A 21372-nucleotide genomic window follows, 5' to 3' on the forward strand; every position below is an offset into this window, starting at 1 on the left:
CTGTTGGGGCCATACAGGGCTTTGAGTGAGATGGCACCACGTCACATCCACTTTAAAGCAAAATCGAATGTAGTTGTGTTTGATGTATTTTCAGAAACTGAAGTGCTAACATATTCTGTTGCTCATTTGGAACGAGTTTTCCCAGTTACTAGTCTATCTTGGTTGGTTGGTATGGCTCCCGGCAAGTATTGTGCAATTTCAATGCAGAGATATTTGAGAGAATCAGCTTGTACTCGATTTTTTTTTTGGCGAGATCACAGCTGTACAAATAAATGACTGAATTCTTGTGCCCTGGTCACTGACGATTGATGGTGGAGGAGGATGATGATATTTACTGAGATGCTATAAGCATTTGATATTGCATTTAAAAAAAAATTAAAATTGTCTTTTTGCAGGAGGCGTCTCCCCACCATTATGGTGAAGCTGCGGATGGCTCAGAACCTGAAAACAGCAATTACCTTCATTGAGCAAGGACGTATCCTTTTCAAACATTCCAATGGAGTGAAGCACTGGAGAGGTTTTTTTTAATGCTGCTTCAATCGCATTACAGCGGATAATATTTTAAAACTTTTTGAAATCTGCCAGTGCGCTGTAAACCGGAGTAAAAGAAGAAAGGCAGCATTTAATTTTTATACCAGTCATGTCCCCAAGCTTGTAATTATTTTCAGTAGTGTTTAAGTCGTAGGCTTTTTGTCTCCTTTCGTTTTATCGGCTGCCAATTTCAATTGCTGTAGAGGGTGGAGACGCCTGTGGGTTGAGGTGGACTTTGGCAGCTTTCTCTCCTGGCTCCCTTCTCTTCCCCCTCCCTTGCAGTCTTTTTTTGTCCCCTGCTCTGTCTGTCCAGTGTAAGATGTTGTGCTACCACATCTTCAAATTAGAAGTGAGGAAACAGGAGTACCAATTTTGAATGTTCAAGAGTCCTGGAATATGACCACTATTATGGGAGAATTTGAAGTTCGCACACAGGAGTGTTAATTTTCTTGATGCAGTTTTGTGTGTAATGCATGTTATTTTACTTCTCCACTTCAATGAGATTATGAATGTCAAAAGCAGGTTCATAAACATTCTAACAGTTGGTGGATTTCCCATAGCAAGTCAGATGATGGGCTGTTTTGTAAGGGTAAAGTATTATGCAATGTAATGCACAGTGTATTATTATGATGCTAAAAGGGGAAATGTGTATAAAATGGCCTGTCCCCTTTTAAGGCCACAAGACCTTGTTGCTGCAAATGTGCATGTTTCTGAGGCCAGTTGCTGTTAACTACATCCTGAAAGGGTATTTTCTGTTCCTGGAGAAATTTCTCAATGACTATTTATTCCCTTTTTTTAAAAACTATTTTATGTGTGACATAGAAATTTACATGTGTGACACATGAAATGTAATGGATGCATCTCAAAACCTGTGTTTGTTTGTGTGTGTGTGGTAGTACTCAGTGGAAAGATACTGAAGGTGTGGGTGAACAGATAGATCTAGAGGTTCAGATACGCAATTCCCAGAAAGTGCATGGGCACAAAGCTATTAAGGAAAGTCCAGCTACATTTTGGGTTTTATAAATAGGGCATGGAGTACAATAGCAAACTAATGGTAAAATTGTACAAAGCATTGGTTAGGCCACAGTTCGAGTACTGTTTCCAGTTTTGGGTGCCCTGTTATAGAAAGGATTGACCAGGATGATGCCAGGGACCGGTAGCCATATTTATGTTGAGACGCTTGATATACTGGGACCATTTTCACCAGAACAGAATAAACTGAAGAGAGATTTAATAGAAGATTTAAAAATTATGAACATGACCCATTAGGTAACATTGAGGTGGGATACATGCTTAATTGATATTTTAAGTAAAACGAGAAGCACTGAAGTTCATTTGCATGAATGGAGCCACCAGATTTTCAAAGAATGGCCGACTACCAGAATGTTGAGACATTCATTGCAGGGATAATGGATTCACTGCCACTGGTAACCCCCTCCCCCCCAATAGGACGCTTTAATCTGTGTTTGCTCCTTGCTTGAACTGACCTGGAAGTGCTTTTTGATATTAAGGGTCACCATTGCTGGCATTAATCTCCTTCATGGTGTGTAAAATTTTACCAAAATCTTATAGGACATTTTGAGTGCTGTTCATCCTCCCTTCTGATATATGCCCCTTTTTAAAGAGCTGATTGACTATGGGAGCTGTACAATTGGTCATGTGTTTAATAAGGACCAATCACATGGCACAACTTAATAGGGAAGCAGCCATGTTTGATTTGGGTATTTTCACACTTCCAGCCCAGAGTGCTTATTTTACCCTTGCACTGTGGTTGCTTACTGCCCCCATCATTCAAGTCTTCAGTATCTGTCCTTGCTCTGCCAGCCTTCCTTGAGCACTGCTCGACACCCGCCCCCCCCCACCTCTGCCTCCCAGAGAGCTTTCCCCACCAGATTCAGGAACTTGTTGACCGTCACTTTTCTGAATACTTTGGCCTTTAACAAAAGTAAGAAATTGATTATATCAGTAATGGAGCATATTTGAGTGCCATGCAGAGAGAAAGAGAAAGGAAACTGGGCAAGGAGTGATGAACAGACATGCAGAAAGAGAGAGAAAAACACTCCCACACAGCTAAATAGTTACATGCAACACATGAGAAAAATGAAATCCATACAGAGAGAGAAAAATACTAATAGGGAATGGGTAAGAATCACATAGAAAGAGAGAAACAATGTTAATTTTTTGTGAGCAATACTGAAATATCAATTTAAAGATACTCAGTGAGTGTATAGAAGGTGTAGGACTGGTGTCTGATAACACTTAGTGTGTTGTTTTTCAGAAATCAGTTTTTCTACTGTTTTAATCCCATGTTAGACAAGGGCAAGTTCGTAAGCCTGACTGGTTATCCTGGCTTCAACTAACAGAAGTGTCTAGTGTACAATTTCTTGGAAGCCCTTGTGAATGTCTGTGTGTATTACATGATCAAACTGTTTCTATCTTGGATGAACTGATCCTGCATTTCGAGGAGAGACATTTGTCTTATTTGTCAGAAAATGGTGATGAAGCACTTAGTGAAGCTTAGACAGCTGGATAAGATAATGTTTATATAGAGCAGAGTTACCATGTTAAACTGTAGCTTAACAGTGAGATTGTATGAGAGCCATCAGCGTAAGTTTAACCCATTGTTTCCTGTAGAGCTGCTGTGGGCTAAGGATTGTCCTGAGGAAAGTCACTGGATGGAAACATTGAGCCCGATATTACCAGGGCGGCGGGTTCGCGGCGGGGGGGGGGGGGCGATTGGGCATGTGGGTAACGCGCCGGTGAAATCAGTCTGCCCCGAACGCAATCGCAGGCTAATTGGATCCACTTACCTCTTGTTCCGGGTTCCCCATGGCTGAGCTGTGCGGCGGGCGGACTGCGCATGCGCAGTAAGGTCTGTCAGCTGGAGGAGCTCTATTTAAAGGGGCAGTCCTCCACTGACTGATGCTGCAAGAAATAGGAAAAATTACAGCATGGAGCAGCCCAGGGGGGAAGGCTGCTCCCAGGTTAATGATGCCTCACTCCAGCTCTGATTGGACGGGGTGAGGAGGAGGGGAAGGACAGAGATCTTCCCTCCAGCAGGCGGGAGGAAGCGGCCTGCCTCTGCCACCAAGAAGGCCTGGCTCGAGGTGGCAGAGGAGGTCACCTGCACCACCAACATATCGCGCACCTGCATACAGTGCAGGAGGCGCTGCAATGACCTAAGTAGGTCAGCCAAAGTGAGTACACTTACTCATTCCCCTACACTCCGTCTGCCACATCACCGCCCCCACCCCACATCTCCTTCTGCACTGCCAGCACTACTCTGTCACATCACCCCTCACACCCACTCAAACCTCATCTTACCTGCACTTACTCACCTCGCCAGTACTCATCCCGCCACCACCACTCAACCCAATCCTCATACAATCTCATGGCTCTATCTCATACTCACCCTCTCATGCATCTCTTTCACGGTCAGCCTCACTCAACCTGCCACTACCTGTGCTGCAGCCACAGGGCATGCATCACATATGTGCAGTAGGAAGCGTAAGGCAAACGTGTTGTGAGCATGAAGGGGATGCACAAGGGTGTTTAAGGGTTTGTCATGGTTTGTACTTATATTTAATTTCTGATCAACTCACATTACATATTATATTGGCACCACTACTGCCACGTCTTTGCGAATCTTGTCTGGTTTGTGCAATAATGCCCTTTCCTGAGGATCACAATGAAGACCCACACCTAATGCCACCCATTGTATCACTGCAGAGTGGGTGTAGGTGTATTTGCAGGGCTCTTTTGTGCAGACGATTGAGAGACGTCGGCGATGTCCCTGGAAGGATGAGGAGGAGAAGTTGTTGAGGGCAGTGGTGACTTTGACAGCGACAGGTAAGATGATGGTGCTCGGGCCAGCCGGGAGCAGCTCAGCATGAAGGAGGCTGCAGATGTCCACGACTACATGTCGAGTGACTCTGAGCCTCCGTGTGCACTGCTGCTTAGAGAGGTCCAGGAAGCTGAGCCTCGGTCTGTAGACCCTGTGGCGAGGGTAGTGCCTTCTGCGACGCATCTCTCTCTGCCTTTGCCCTCCCTCCTGCTGTGCAGGGGGATGTGTCAGAGCACTGTGTTGTGGAGCTCCACCTGTCAGGTGGACGGCGAGGCTGGTGATGCTGTTCGCCCTCCGAGGAGGTCATGACTGCAGCTACGGCGGCCCCCATCCGGAAGATGTACATCTGAGGGGGTCCGCAAGGTAGGTACATGTGTCTGGAACCCGGGGTAAGTGTGCAAGTTGGTGAATTTTGTTGTTAGTTGGAGGGTGGTGGAGGCCAAACTTTGTCCAAAGTGACAGAGTGGCCTCCTGCAATGAGTGAGGGTCTCCTCCTCCTCCTCCCTCTCCTCCCTCTCCCCCCCCTCCCCCCCTCCCCCCCTCCCCCTCCCCCCCTCCCCCCCCTCCCCCTCCCCCCTCCCCCTCCCCCCTCCCCCTCCCCCCCCTCCCCCTCCCCCCCCTCCCCCTCCCCCTCCCCCCCCTCCCCCCCCCCTCCCCCTCCCCCCCTCCCCCCCCCCCCCCTCCCCCCCCCCCCCCTCCCCCCCCTCCCCCTCCCCCCCCCTCCCCCTCCCCCTCCCCCCCCCCTCCCCCCCCCCCCTCCCCCTCCCCCCCCCCTCCCCCTCCCCCCCCCCCTCCCCCTCCCCCCCCTCCCCCAAACCTGTCAAATGGACCTTTGCAGCTGCCACAGGCTGATAGCTGCAACACGTCCATTTCAACTGGGAGTGTTTCCCCCAGTACGGGAAACAGTCCCAGTTGTTTGTAAAATCCCACCCCTCCTAAAATATCTTGTTAATCAGGTCTGTAAACGACCTGAAATACCAAGATAAATAGCTTAAGTGGCACCAAAGCCGGCGGGAGTCCCACATGCGGGGGCTGCGTGCGCATGTCAGCGAGTCTGTGGGAAACCCGGAAGTGGGCGGGTTGGAGCCGGGCTCCCAACCCGCCCCGGGAATCCCCGATTTTCGGAGCCCCCCACCGCCAGGAACGCACCCGATCGCGGGTGCTAAAATAGAGCCCATTATTGTTGTTCATTTTCACATTGTCCATCACAACCTTTTTTCTAGCTCTGTACATTTGTTTTACTCTGTCTCTGTGTTTGCTATCTCTGTCTATCTCTCTGCTCTTCCTCTTGCCTGCGTGTCCCCCCCACCAATCTCTCGCCCACCCGTATGTATGTAGGTTAAGATGTGGAGATGCCGGTGATGGACTGGGGTTGACAATTGTAAACAATTTTACAACACCAAGTTATAGTCCAGCAATTTTATTTTAAATTCACAAGCTTTCGGATGCTTCCTCCTTCCTCAGGTGAACGAAATGAAATCCTCGAAATGAAATCGCATTTATAATTCACAGAACAATGCTTGGTGATTACAGACAGTTTTTTCAACTGCCCGTTGCCAAGGCAATCAGTGTGCAGACAGACAGGTGTTACCTGCAAGGTCTCAGAATATACAAATCACCAAAAAAACAACAAACAAAAAAAAAGAGACAGAGAGGTAGAAACATAGAAAAGACAGCAACTGACCCGTTATATTAAAAACAGATAACATTTGTTCGCTGGTGGGGTAACGTGTAGCGTGACATGAACCCAAGATCCCGGTTGAGGCCGTCCTCATGGGTGCGGAACTTGGCTATCAATTTCTGCTCGACGATTTTGCGTTGTCGTGTGTCTCGAAGGCCGCCTTGGAGTACGCTTACCCGAAGGTCGGTGGATGAATGTCCATGACTGCTGAAGTGTTCCCCGACTGGGAGGGAACCCTCCTGTTTGGCGATTGTTGCGCGGTGTCCGTTCATCCGTTGTCGCAGCGTCTGCATGGTTAAGACAGAAAGAAGCACTCGGCTTATTTAAAATAGACAACAATGAACTTTGGGAAATTTCTTTTATCTTATGAAAGAGAAATAGTCTTGATGTTTTTAATTCAATTTATTTTCTTCCTTTTCCATGGAGTTGGCCTCCCATCATAAAACAATTCCTTGAAACAGTCCAGTTGAAAACAGTCCAACTGATCTCCCCTACGAGTTTAAGACAATTAAGGCTGTGGTACCCTGAGTTTGAAACTGTGTCTCTAGAATTATCAGCCCTTTGATTTTAAAATAAGTTTTCATACTAGAAAGTTAGGAAGAAATATTGGATGTTTGTGCATTTCTCTAAATTTAAGTAATTGTATTTCAAATTGTGTATTTACAATTTTTTTTAATATTCTAAGTTCTTGTCGATATTCAATGAGACTGCCAAGTGCATTCAATATTCAAACAGTTCCAGTTAACTTCAGTTCTCCAGGCTGCCAAGCCATGAGACTTCTCTGGAAACTCGTGATGCTTTCATTGTTTGGCCAGATATTTCTGTATGCTGTGAGTTTTCTCTCACATCTGACAATCATCATTTAATTAACAGCAGTTTATTAGTAAAGTTTACCAATGCCATTTCATTTGATTCTGACGTGCAATGTGATTTATTCATGTATGTATATATAAAACAAACGCGCGTGTACACACGTACACACATAAACATGTACACGTGATCCTTTTCTAGCTGGATTGAAACCATGGCACGTGAGTTTACATTGGTAAAAATCTGACCTCACCTGCACTGAGCTCCAGTGAAACATCTTCAGTATCATTCTGTGAAATGTCATGTGCAATATTATTTATATGGCTGTTTTTTTATTTGGACTAAACATTCCTGTTGCCCTATTTGGGTGTTCTTTCTTGCTGGTTTGTATGTCTGTCTGTTCGGTGGCGGCTATGGTAAGGCATAAGAGTGTAATTATTCCTGTTACTTGGGGATTGAGGGGACAAGAAAAATTTCACTTCTGTTAATATGTTTCAGTATTGTCCAAAGCTTTTACTTTTTCTCAATTTTCTTTTCTCTTCTCTTTCCTATCCTCCTTTCCTCCCCCCCCCCAACCCCGCTCAACTGTTGGCATGGACTCTTCCTGTGCATCCGGCTCCACGGCAATGACAGCCTTCCATTACCTCACCCACGTCGCAGTTCTTTAACCATGATCCTACAAAATAAGTCACGGCACTTGATTCAATCCTGGACCCCATTCCAGTCAAGCTTGATCCTGTTCCTGCATGGGTGTCCATACGCGTGCGTACTCCAGCAAACATCATGGCTGGCAATCGGGCAGGAGCCCAAGTTCAGGGCTGTGGAAACCAATTGTAGCACTCCCAGTTCCTTTCTCAGCTAAGGTTAGATAACTCAGCACAGACTTCGAATTGAACCCGCAAGCTTCTAGTCTCAAATGCTGAGCGACACTGATGTCGTGCATTTACCCATTAAGGCTCTGGGGAAGCTATTTCTGTTGCTGTCTCAGAAAAAAGCGCTGTAGCAACCCCTTTAGCTTTTCATTTGGCTGCACTGTATAACACGAAGCCTCGATCTTAGTTGGAATGAAAATGTAGGGGGGTGCTGGCTGCTAGTGGTTATTTACAGGGACTGATGGCAGGTTCATAAACCCATATACTGATATCTGATGCTGTTGGTTTGATGTAGGTTTGGTTAAGTTGAGGAATGCAGCTGATGGAGGGGGAAAGATGTGATTGCTGTTTGTTGTATTCCTGTAAAAGTGCCTTTAATTTAGCACCGTAAATTGTTCTCACCCATGCCGCCACCTGCATCCACCGACACTGCACCCTGTGTTCTTTCTTAAAATGGTCTCTTCAGGCACAATCCAAGAAGTTTGTGATTGTACTTCTAGGTTTTTTTTTCTTAACAATCAAGTAGGCATGCCACAAAAACTTCATATAGATGCCCTCTTTGCTTTACTGAAATTCTTGTGACAACACTGCCGATGATGTGCAGCGTTTAACTGATCCAAGCTCAAGCCTGATCAAATCTAATCCAATATTACTTAACAAAAAGCCAAGCATTCTGGCTGAGAAGACATTTTAAAAAAATGTTCTCATTCTGCGGTGTCCTTCAAAGAATTTTGGGGATGATGCCTGTGAAAGAATACTTGCTTATGCTATGTCTATTCTTGACAAAAGGGTTGGGACTGTGTGGTGCTTTGACACAGGCCAGAAGGGAAAAATTGGAGGAGGTGTCAATCCATAGAGTCATAGAGTTATACAGCACGGATAGAGGCCCTTCGGCCCATCGTGTCCGCGCCGGCCATCAGCCCTGTCTACTCTAATCCCATATTCCAGCATTTGGTCCGTAGCCTTGTATGCTATGGCATTTCAAGTGCTCATCCAAATGCTTCTTGAATGTTGTGAGGGTTCCTGCCTCCACAACCCTTTCAGGCAGTGAGTTCGAGACTCCAACCACCCTCTGGGTGAAAAAGTTCTTTCTCAAATCCCCTCTAAACCTCCCGCCTTTTACCTTGAATCTATGTCCCCTTGTTATAGTACCCTCAACGAAGGGAAAAAGCTCCTCAGTATCCATCCTATCTGTGCCCCATATAATTTTGTACACCTCAATCATGTCCCCCCTCAGCCTCCTCTGCTCCAAGGAAAACAAACCCAATCTTCCCAGTCTCTCTTCATAGCTGAAGCGCTGCAGCCCTGGTAACATCCTGGTGAATCTCCTCTGCACCCTCTCCAAAGCGATCACATCCTTCCTGTAGTGTGGCGACCAGAACTGCACACAGTACTCCAGCTGTGGCCTAACCAGTGTTTTATACAGCTCCATCATAACCTCCTTGCTCTTATATTCTATGCCTCGGCTAATAAAGGCAAGTATCCCATATGCCTTCTTTACCACCTTATCTACCTGTTCCGCCGCCTTCAGGGATCTGTGAACTTGCACACCAAGATCCCTCTGACCCTCTGTCTTGCCTAGGGTCCTCCCATTCATTGTGTATTCCCTTGCCTTGTTAGTCCCTCCAAAGTGCATCACCTCGCACTTTTCCGGGTTAAATTCCATTTGCCACTGTTCCGCCCATCTGACCAACCCATCTATATCGTCCTGCAGACTGAGGCTATCCTCCTCGCTATTTACCACCCTACCAATTTTTGTATCATCAGCGAACTTACTGATCATACCTTTTACATTCATATCCAATTCGTTAATGTAGACCACAAACAGCAAGGGACCCAGCACCGATCCCTGTGGTACCCCACTGGCCACAGGCTTCCAGTCACAAAAACAACCTTCGACCATCACCCTCTGCCTTCTGCCACTAAGCCAGTTTTGTATCCAAAGTGCCAAGGCACCCTGGATCCCATGGGCTCGTACCTTCTTGACCAGTCTCCTGTGCGGGACTTTATCGAAGGCCTTACTGAAATCCATGTATACCACATCCACTGCGTTACCCTCATCCACACGCCTAGTCACCCCCTCAAAAAATTCAATCAAATTAGTCAGACATGATCTTCCCTTGACAAAGCCATGTTGACTATCCCTGATTAATCCTTGCTTCTCCAAGTGGAGACTAATTTTGTCCGTCAGAATTTTTTCCAGTAATTTTCCTACCACTGATGTTAGGCTCACTGGCCTGTAGTTCCCCGGTTTTTCCCTACTCCCCTTCTTGAATAATGGTATTACATTAGCGGTTCTCCAGTCCTCTGGCACATCCCCTGTGGCCAGAGAGGTTCTGAATATATGTGTCAGAGCCCCCGCAATCTCCTCCTTTGCCTCACACAGTAGCCTGGGATACATTTCGTCCGGGCCTGGGGATTTATCCATTTTTAGGCCTGCTAAAACCGCCAATACCTCCTCCCGCTCGATGTTAATATGTTCGAGTATATCACAGTCCCCCTGCCGTATTTCTATGTCTACATCGTCCTTCTCCATAGTGAAAACAGATGCAAAAAATTCATTTAGAACCCCTCCTACATCTGCCGGCTCCACTCACAGATTGCCATTTTTGTCCCTAATGGGCCCTATTTTTTCCCTAGTCATCCTCTTACCCTTAATATACTTATAAAACATCTTAGGATTTTCCTTTATTTTGCTCGCCAGTGTTATTTCATGGCCCCTCCTTGATCTCCTAATTTCTTTTTTAAGTATCCCCCTGCACTTTTTGTACTCCTCTAGGGCTTCCTCCGTCTTTAGCCTTTTGTATCTGCCAAAAGCCCTCCTTTTTTTCCTAATCCATTCTCGTATATCCCCTGACATCCAAGGTTCCCTGGAGTTCTTGGAACCACCCTTGACCTTTACGGGAACATGTTGCCATTGTATGGTCTCAATCTCCCTTCTGAAAGACTCCCATTGCTCCGATGCGGATTTTCCTACAAGCAGCTGATCCCAGTCCATTTTGGCCAGATCCTGCCTTATCCTATTAAAATCGGCCTTCCCCCAATTTAGAACCTTTATTTCCGGCCCCTCCCTGTCCTTTTCCATGACCACCTTAAATCTCACCGAATTATGGTCACTGTCACCAAAGTGCTCACCTACTAGCACTTCTTCCACTTGGCCGGCCACATTCCCTAGAATTAGGTCCAGTACCGCCCCCTCTCTTGTAGGACTTTCTACATGCTGGCTCAAAAAGCTCTCCTGGATGCACGTTAAGAATTTTGTACCCTCTAAGCCTTTTACACTCTGAGTATCCCAGTTAATATTGGGGAAGTTGAAATCCCCCACTATTATTACCCTATTATTTGCACAATTTTCTGAGATTTGCCTACATATCTGTTCCTCTATCTCCCCCTGACTGTTTGGGGGCCTATAGTACACTCCCATCAAAGTGCTTGCCCCCTTTTTGTTTTTAAGCTCCACCCATATGGCCTCATTAGAGGAACCTGCTAATATATCATCCCTCCTTATGGCAGTAATTGATTCTTTAATTAATATTGCGACCCCCCCCCCTCCTCTTATACCTCCCCCTCTGTCTCGCCTGAAGATTCTGTACCCCGGAATATTGAGCTGCCAGTCTTGCCCCTCCCTCAACCATGTCTCTGTGACAGCAACAATATCATACTCCCATGTGTTTATCAACACCTTCAGTTCATCCACTTTATTCGCAAGACTCCTTGCATTAAAATAGATGCCATCCAGCCTTGCCCTCACATATTTGCCCTGTCTTCCAAGCTGACTTGTTTTTTTTCTCTATATTTGGCTGCACATCACCCCCTATTGTAGCTCCACTCTGTATCCCATCCCCCTGCCAAGTTAGTTTAAACCCCCCCCAACAGTGCTAGCAAACCTCCCCGCAAGGATATTTGTCCCGCTCTGGTTCAGATGCAACCCGTCCGACTTGTACAAGTCCCACCTTCCCCAGAAGCAGGCCCAGTGATCCAGGAAACTGAAACCCTCCCTCCTGCACCAACTCTTTAGCCACGCATTCATCTGTTCTATCCTCCTATTTCTATACTCACTAGCCCGTGGCACTGGGAGTAATCCAGAGATTACAACCTTTGAGGTCCTGCTCTTTAATCTGCTACCTAGCTCCCTAAATTCTTGATGCAGGACCTCATCTCCCTTCCTACCTATGTCGTTGGTCCCAATGTGGACCACGACCTCTGCCTGCTCACCCTCCCCCTTGAGAATGCCCTGTTCCACTTGTGATCCCATGGTTATTTACAAGAAGCATTGATGGAAGACATTGATAGTTTGGGTAAGGAATAGTGTGGAGAATGAACCAATGAAACAATGCAACCATATATTTATAACTTTTTACAAAAATATTAATTTGAAAAGCTGCAAACTTGTTGGGTAGGTGTAACAAGAACAAACTAATGCTGTACAAGTGTTCCTTTGGTTAATATTTTGCTTTCTCAGCTCATGGCCCAGCTTGTATAATCAGTTATTCTGTATTGTCCACGCAGCAAAAGTTGCCAACACTTCAACAAAAAAAAGTTATTCATTGTGAGAAGCTCTTTCGGATGCTGTAATGTAATAAGATGCTATATAAATTCAAGTATTCATACACAAATCATTTATGTAACATTTTGGAGCTTCTGGTTTTACATTAACCATTTTCAATACAGGTTTATGGCATACTAGAGTGTTACAGCCTGGTGTTATTTTTTAGTAGACAATAAAGGTAGATGTAAAGAAAAAAAAACTGTTGATGGTAGATGAGCTCTGCCAAACTTGAAGCAGCAAAGCTGAGAAACGAGCAAATATTAGAAGCCAAACCCTTTGCGTTTCTGGTAGCCTTGTTGCTGTCCTCCCAATATCGCATTCTGCCTGAGAGATATTTTTGATTTTTGAGCTGAGAAAAATGATGTCAGATCATTGGTTGTGATACTGTGTAGTAGGACTTTCTTTTAGGATTTTTTTTAGTATTTTCCCTCCTTTTCATCTGAAGTTTCTGCCTCTTGTGATTTGGCTGTATCTGTGCCCATAGCTCTCTGATTTTCATGTGCAAATCTGGAATGTCTGTCACTGAATAACTCACTGGATTGTAATCCCTGGCTGATATTCCCCCCTCTACCTTCTAGGCCAGAGGAACTAAAGCCAATTGTCGTGTGCCACCTGCCATCCCAGCTGAGCAACTACCTCAGCTCAGACTGGCTATCAAACCTGGGACCTTTCTGGCCTGTCTGGCTCAGGATCATATCTGGTGCATTCACTCATCATGGCAGCTGGGGCCTTGTAAGAAAATCCATGTCACGCAATGTTCTTCAAACCTCTGAATTTTACTCTTTACTATTGAAAACATTCTTGGCAAATGTTTTCACATTTGTCCTGGAAGAAATTCACCTTCAATGGCACAGTATGAATGCTTCAGCTGTTCGCGTTAATCATGGCCCTAGTTCCAAAAGAACAAGAGAGTTTTGTCCTACGGTTCCTTGTTGGCAGTGTTCAGGTGAATGATCTGCTTTGAACGCACATTTTTTCCACCCCTGAGTAATCGTCCTGTTGTTTATACAATATCTACACATACTGAACATCTAATTTCCCTGCAATTGACTGCGGTAATGACATTGTAAAATCCTTCAATATGCTTCAGTAAACAACATAAGGCACTGTGCTAAACTGCCAGCCGTGGAACCCTGCAAGGCACTATTGAAAAATGCAGCAATGAGCAGCAGGCTGATTTTCCCCTCTCTGACCCTGATAGTAAATGTATGCTTGTGTGTAGACATCAGATAAGCATCAAATTGGGCATGGATACGCAGTCATTGTGGTCAAATAACCTGCCAACACTGTATCTAGACTCAAACATTAGATGGGTACTTTTGTGAGGTACAGGAGGCGACCCAGCACTTGTCAGACCATACCCTGAAAGGCGTTGACTCTTGTTTTAAAAAAAAAAGAAACAACACCTCAGAAGCTAGCAACAGAAAAAAATCTTTTGCCTCTACTTCTGTCAACCTTCCCCCTGTGGAGTGGACATTATACTTTAGGGATCCACTCAATATTCAGCAAGATGCCCTTACTGACTAGCGTTCAAAGAATGAGGTTGGTTATAATATTGGTTTCTCCAATATATTCAATTGAGCCCCAGTGTCTCCTGTATGTATGTCGACATATATATGGAAATAAATAGTTTTCTAGGTTAGAATAGGTCAGAAAATAAGAATGAAAGTAAGATAGATCTGCCACAGTTTGAGGTAATTCGGATGTGTTGATGTCGTAGGAGATGTAACATTACCTCAAAGATATATACGGGAACCATTTTAATTGGTTGATTCAGATCTCTTTTCATTGGTCACTGTGTTGTTACTCACTGAATATTTGTTCAGCCTGTAGTGGGTGGACAAAGGAAAAGTATTGTCAACTGAAGTAAAATATTTACATTCTGTTGCATCTGTAAAAGATTCGAAAATATTTTTGTGAAAATCATTTCTGGTGACTGTTACCTTGTGTGAGGAACGATGAGTTTCTAGGGTGTTTTCATCCCCCAAAAGTAGAACTGCAACATGATGTCTCCTGAAACCCTCTACCTTCACCTCCAACAACAGTGCAAAGAGCTCGTGGACTACTTTGCCACTATGATTGAGACCATCCTTTCTGCTGCATCCTCCCCATTCTCCTAGCTCATCAAGCTAAATCTCCTCCTTGCCCTAGCCCCTCCTCAAAAGAACCTACCCACAACCATCCTGTCCTTGCAAACTACCACCCCTTTCTTTCCTCTCCAAGCTCCTTGAACCTGTTGTCGTCTCCAAAATCCATGTTTCAATCTCTAATCAGGTTTTAGCTGCTGCCCTGCATCTTTCTCTCCTATCTCCTCTCATGCCCTCTTTGAGTTCATCTTGCCCATGAGACCCACCTCCTTCTCACTCGACCCTATTCCAACTAAACTGCTGATCACCCAACTTCTCTTTCTCACCCTTATGCTAGCTGACATTGTAATTGGTTCCCTATTCTCAGGTACTTCTCCCCCTTCTTTTCAAAACTGCCATTATCATCCACCTCCTCAAAAGAACCTACCCTCAACTGTCCTGTCCTTGCAAACTACTGTCCCATCTCCAACCTCTCTTTCCTCTTCAAACTCCTTGAACCTGTTGTCGTCTCCAAAATCCATGCTTCAATCTCTAATCAGGTTTCAGCTGCTGCTACAGCAGTGAAATGATCTTGCACACAAAGGTATGGCGTCAGCTTCCATATGTACTCTGACGACCCCCTGCTCTACCTTTCCACCACCTGTCTCGATCCCTCCATTGTCTCTGTGTTGTCAGTCTGCTTGTCCGGAATCCAGTCCCAGATAAGTCTCAATTTCCTTCTGTTAAACACCGGGAAGACTGAAGCCATTGTCTTCAATCCCTGCCACAAACTCTAACTGTGGTACCAATTCCATGCCCTTCCCCAGCCACTGACTTAGGTTGAACCAGACTGTACGCAACCCTGGCATCCTATTTGACCCTGAGCTGAGTTTCCAATCCCATAATCTCCTCCATCACAAAGACCGCTAAATTCTACCTCCATAACATCGTTCGTCTCCGCCCCGGCTCTAGCCCTTCTGCCTCCGAAACCCTCATCCGTGCTTGTTACCTCCATAACTTGACTATTCTATTGCTCTTCTGGTTGGCTTCCGATGTCCCTTCCTCCATAAACTTCAGCTCATCCAAACCTTTGCTGCCTGTTTCCTAACCTGCACCAAGTCCCGCTGACCCGTCACCCCAGTGTTTGCTGAATTTTTGGCTCCTTACTTTTAACTCCCTTCATGGCCTTCCCCCCTCCCTATCTCTGTAATCTTCTCCAGCCCTGCAACCCTCTGAGAACTCTCTGTTCCTCCAACTTTGACCTCTTGTGAATCCCCCACTCTTTTAGCCTCAGCAGTGGCGGCCATGTTTTCAGCCATCTAGGCCCTACGCTCTGGAATTATCTGCCTAAACCGCTCTGCCTCTATACCTCCCCCTGGTCTTTCAAAACCCTTTCTGACCAAGTTTTTAGTTACCCCTCCTGAAATCTTTTCCTGTAGCTCGGTGCCAATTTTTGACTGATTCCTCTGCTTGAAGCTCTTTGGGTTTTCATTTCTATGTTAAAGGCACTATTTAAATGCTGGTTGTTGTTGTGGAATAGTAGTAATCAAGATCGTTGACTCAAAAATCCTTTGTCACTGATGCCCTAGACACAAGGCTGTGACTGAAATAAGAGCAACATACTTCCCAAAATATCCAGCAGATGCTCTAAGTAACACAAGGGGGTGGTTTCAAGACTATGATCTGGCCTCCCATTTATAGTGCTCCTAAATGCCTTCGGCTTTGTTGCTGTTTTTGTGATGCTTATGAACTTGTCAATCAGGCTGTACAGCCTTATAATCGTACCTTGTTGTTACCTGTATAAAACTCGCCAGCGTCAGCATTTCAGTTCAGTTAAAGCTTCCGGTTTGAAATACTTTTTTATCTAATCACTATAATGTGCCAAATTTCTTTCATGAATACTGTGGGAAAATGCCCATGCAAAATAGTCTTATCATGAAATAGTTGCCCATTTTGGGGGAGCTATGTTCAGTCACATCTATGGAATGAAATTCTTGCCACTAAAAATGAGATCTTTGTGAATTTACAGGCTGTAATTGACCCTTCTGTTGGGAGCAGGTACAGGTAGGTATGAGCGGGGTCTAGGAGGATGTTAAAACTCATTTTGGTCCTGTTGGCACAGAAGGTGTGGAGGCAGGGACATCATCACAATGTGGGCAGTAGAGTGCCTGTCACAGTTCCAACAGCATTCATCTGTTAAGATTGGGGTAAATTTGTGGATTTTTATTTGGTGTGTGGTACCTCTAAATTGGATTTTGAAGTGCCTTGAAGTCTCCTGTTCCGGTGCAGGTAGAAATCATAGTTGATCTTCACCTGTGGTCTCTTGTTAGTGGATACTCCAAGTCTCGCTCGAGCATTATGAACTCTCTTTTAAATCATGGGGAGCTCTGTGCTATTGTGGAATAGTTCTGATGGGATCCGCTTGTACTGTATTTTGGGAGGAATGATTGGGTCCCACAGGTTGTTGCAGACCTGTAGATAGCGGAAGATGCTGAACTGCAGGAACTTGTCCTCCGCTCCAGAGCTAAAGGTCTGCAAGGCCGTTGGTTGATGAAGGAAACTCGTGCATCAATATGCTGAGAGGTCGATGTGATCCTGGTGTTCAGTAAGTCCCTGCCTATACTCCTCACATGTCCCAGGCTCCCTGTATCAAGGAAAAGACCCAAACAACCCTCCATACTTGTCTCAAAACTAACGTTTAAGAAATTAAATATGGATGGGACTTAGGAATGTTTGGGTGAATACACAAGAATGTTGTCAATCTGTAGTCATTGTAACATATTCCATTAACGTCCATTTTAGTAAATTTATGAATCAGTCTTTTAGGGTTAAAAAGCAGCTAAATCTTAATGGTTCAAACTTGCAAGTGTTAAAACCTTCCTTTTTCACCCTGCATTAACTTGTACATTTCTTGTGTTTGCTTTTGCTGGTAAACACCGTTCAACGGAATTATACAACTCTTCGAGCCTTTGTCTCACTGCAACACTTCAAATTGAATTTTAAAGAGTGTGCAGGGCAATCTGGAATCAAAAAATCTTGGGTAAGGTGGAGGAGAGAGAGAGAGAGAGCGAGCAATGGTCATGGGTTCAAACACCAAGGCTGAATGACACTCTAATCTTAAATGTAATGTTTTGTGTATACGTAAATAAATACCCACTATTTATTTATGGGTTGCAGATTCGCTGTTACAGAAAGAATAGAAAGAACTTGCTTTTTTAATAACACTTTTTACATCCTTGGCAAATCCCAAAGTGTTTCATAGTCTATGAATTATTTTGAAGATTAGTCACTTGTTACGTAGGCCAATGCAGCTGCCAATTTGAACATGACAAGGCCCTACAAACAGCAAGCAAGATGAACACAGGTTAACTGATCATTTATCATGTTGCTTGAGGGAATAGTACTGGCTGGGACACCAGCATGGTTCCCTGTTCGTCTTCAAAAAGTCCCACGGGATATTTTTTGAGTCCATCAGAACAGTTAGATGGGGCCTCTGTTTAATATTTCACGCAAGAAACAGCACCTCCAAAAGTGCAGCGCTCTCTCAGAACTGCGCTGAAGTGCTAGCCTGTAGATAAGAATGTTTATAAATCTCTTTCTTTGGGGGAAGAAAACATGGGATTCATAAACATTCTTATCCCTAATCTGCCTCTGGCCGATTATTCTAAACTTTTACCACTTTTGTGCAAAGTCTGGAAAATTTCAATTCAAGAGAAATGGATTTAAAACGGAAATTTACTTATTTGGAGTATTTGCAACACAGCATCAGTAAACCTTCATTTAAAAAAAAAATGAATATAGAATAATGTAAGTTTTAAAACTATCTCGCTCTCCAAACAAGGGGCACAAAGGATCGGAGGAGAAAAATAACACTAAAGCAAGTAATAGTACAGTATTAGATGGGATCAGACTAAGACAGAGTACAAGAAAGTCTTAAGACTGGTTTGCAGTGCATGTGTGTAAACGCACAAAGTGTGTTAAACAAGGTTGGTGAACTGCAAGCACAAATAGTCACATGGTAATACGATGTTGTGGTGATAACAGAGACCAGCCTCAAAAAAGGGCAGGATTGGGTACTAAATATTCCTGGATACAAGGTGTTCAGGAAAGATAAGGAAGGAAGGAAAGGAGTGGGAGGGATGGTAGTATTGATTAAGGAGAATATTGCAGTACTGGAGGGACAGGATGTCCTGGAAGGGTCAAGGACAGAATCTATTTGGTTAGAGTTAAGAAATAAAAGAAGTGCCATTACACTACTGGGTGTATTCTATAGGCCACCAACTAATGGGAAGGCTATTGAGGAGCATATCGGCAGGGAAATTAGAGGTACAAAAGCTATAGTGATAACTGGGGACTTCAACTATCCTAATATAGACTGGGACAACAATAATATAAGGGGCACAGAGGGGGAGGAATTTTTGAAATGTATCCAGGATAACTTTCTTAACCAGTATGTTAACGCCCAACGAGGAAGGAGGCATTGCTGGACTTGGTTCTCGGGAATGAGGTGGGCCAAGTGGAGCAAGTGTCAGTGGGAGAGCATTTAGGGAGCAGCGATCATAGTATCATAAGGTTTAGAATAGCTATGGAAAAGGACACGGACCACTCTAAAGTGAAAATACTCAATTGGAGGAGGGCCAATTTCAATGGGATGAGAACAGATCTGGCCCGGGTAAATTGGAATCAAAGATTGGCAGGGAAAACTGTAATTAAACAGTGGGTGGCCTTTAAGGAGGAGATGGTTCAGGCACATTCCCATGAGGCAGAAGGGAGGGCAACTGAAGCCAGAGCTCCCTGGATGACAAAAGAGATAGCGAGTTAGATTGAATGGAAAAAAGGGGTGTATGACAGATGTCAGGTTGATAACACAAGTGAGAACCAGGCAGAATATAGAAAGTTCAGAGGGGAAGTGAAAAAGGAAATAAGAGGGACAAAGAGAGAGCATGAGAATAGACTGGTGGCCAACATAAAAGGGAATCCAAAAGTCTTCTATAGGCATATAAACGGTAAATGGTTAGTAAGAGGAGGGGTGTGACCGATTAGAGACCATAAAGGAGATCTACTCATGGAGGCAGAGGGGATGGTTGAGGTACTAAATGAGTACTTTGCATCAGTCTTTACCAAGGAAGAAGATGCTGCCAGAGTCTCAGTAAAGGAAGAAAAAGTTAAGATACTGAATGGGCTAAAAATTGATAGAGGTACTAGAAAGGTTAACTGTACTTAAAATAAGTCACCCGGTCCGGATGGGATGCATCCTGCGTTGCTGAGGGAAGTAAGGGTGGAAATTGCAGAGGTACTGGCCATAATCCTCCAAACATCCATAGATACGTGGGTGGTGCCAGAGGACTGGAGAATTGCAAATGTTACACCTTTGTTCAAAAAAGGGTGTAAGGATAAACCCAGCAACTCTCGGCCAGTCAGTTTAACCTCAGTTGTGGGGAAATTTTTAGAAATGATAATCTGGGACAGAATTAACAGTCACTTGAATGAGGGTGGATTGAATGGGGAAAGCCAGCACGGATTTGTTAAAGGCAAATCGTGTTTAACTAACCTGATAGTTTTTTGATGAAGTAACAGAGAGAGTAGATGAGGGCATGCAGTTGATGTGGTATATATGGACTTTCAAAAGGCATTTGACAAAGTGCCACACGGTAGGCTTATCATCAAGATTGCGGCCCATGGAATAAAGATGGCAGTAGCAACATGGATACAGAATTGGCTAAGGGACAGAAACAGAGAGTAGTGCTGAACGGTTGTTTTTTTTCGACTGGAGGGAGGTGTACAGTGGTGTGCCCCAGGGGTCAGTGCTGGGACCACTGCTTTTCTTGATATATATTAATGAGTTGGACTTGGGTGTACAGGGCACAATTTCAATATTTGCAGATGACACAAAATTTGGAAGGGTCGTAAACAGTGAGGCAGGTAGTGATAGACTCCAAGAGGATAGACAGGCTGGTGGCATGGACGGAATGTGGCAGATGGAATTTAACGCAGAAAAATGCGAAGTGATACATTTCGGTCGGAAGAACAAGAAGAGGCAATATAAACTAGAGGGCACAACTCTAAAAGGGGTACAGGAACAGAGAGATCTGGGGGTATATGTGCACAAATTGTTGAAGGTGGCAGGGCAGGTTGAGAAAGCGGTTAAATAAGCATACAGGATCCTGGGCTTTATAAATAGAGGCATAGAATACAAAAGTATGGAAGTCATGATGAACCTTTATCAAACACTGATTCGGCCACAACTGAAGTATTGTGTCCAGTTCTGGGCACCGCACTTCAGGAAAGATGTGAAGGCCTTAGAGAGGGTGCAGAAGAGATTTGTGAGAATGATTCCAGGGATGAGGGACTTTATTTACGTGGATAGACTGGAGAAGCTGGGGTTGTTCTCCTTGGAACAGAGAAGGTTGCGAGGAGATTTGATGGAGGTATTCAAAATCATGAAGAATCTAGACAGAAGGGTCAAGGACCAGAGGATTTAGATTTAAGGTGATTGGCTAAGGAACCAAAGGTGACATGAGGAAAAACTTTTTTACACAGCGAGTGGTTAGCATCTGGAATGTACTGCCCGAGGGGGTGGTGGAGGCAGATTCAATCATAGCCTTCAAAAGGGAACTGGATAAGTACCTGAAAGGAAAAAAATTGCAGGGCGACAGGGATAGGGCGGGGGAGTGGGACTAGCTGGATTGCTGTTGCATGGAGTCAGCGTGGACTCGATGGGCTGAATGGCTTCTTTCCGTGCTGTAACCTTTCTATGATTCCATCTCCTTTTGTTTTTGTCTGCACTACATAATACCTGTTGTTTCACAATTTACCATCACAAAGCTATCATGAGTCATTGTTTTTTATGGGAATTAACAGCTTTCAGCACTTTTAAAAGATTAATTCCCTTGGGGAGAAGCTATTGTTGAGCTGTTTAATGCTTCTGTTGTTTCACTGTTGCCACCTGCATTACAGGTTATGTATCTGTCTCATCTCCAAAGTGAAAACATGACCTATTTCCCCAGAGTTCTATCATT

General features: G+C 44.6%; 1 protein-coding gene across 1 annotated transcript in view; it reads left to right on the forward strand.

Moving 5' to 3' along the window:
- The window catches only part of imp3 (IMP U3 small nucleolar ribonucleoprotein 3), a 264715-nt gene that overhangs the window by 128611 nt on the left and 114732 nt on the right, over positions 1 to 21372 (forward strand). The window contains exon 4 of the mRNA XM_067990803.1: positions 396 to 475. Coding sequence (XP_067846904.1) covers positions 396 to 475 — 80 coding nt within the window. The remainder of the gene's footprint in view (positions 1 to 395; positions 476 to 21372) is intronic.

Source organism: Heptranchias perlo, chromosome 9 (genome assembly GCF_035084215.1).
Source record: "Heptranchias perlo isolate sHepPer1 chromosome 9, sHepPer1.hap1, whole genome shotgun sequence".
NCBI lineage: Eukaryota > Metazoa > Chordata > Chondrichthyes > Hexanchiformes > Hexanchidae > Heptranchias > Heptranchias perlo.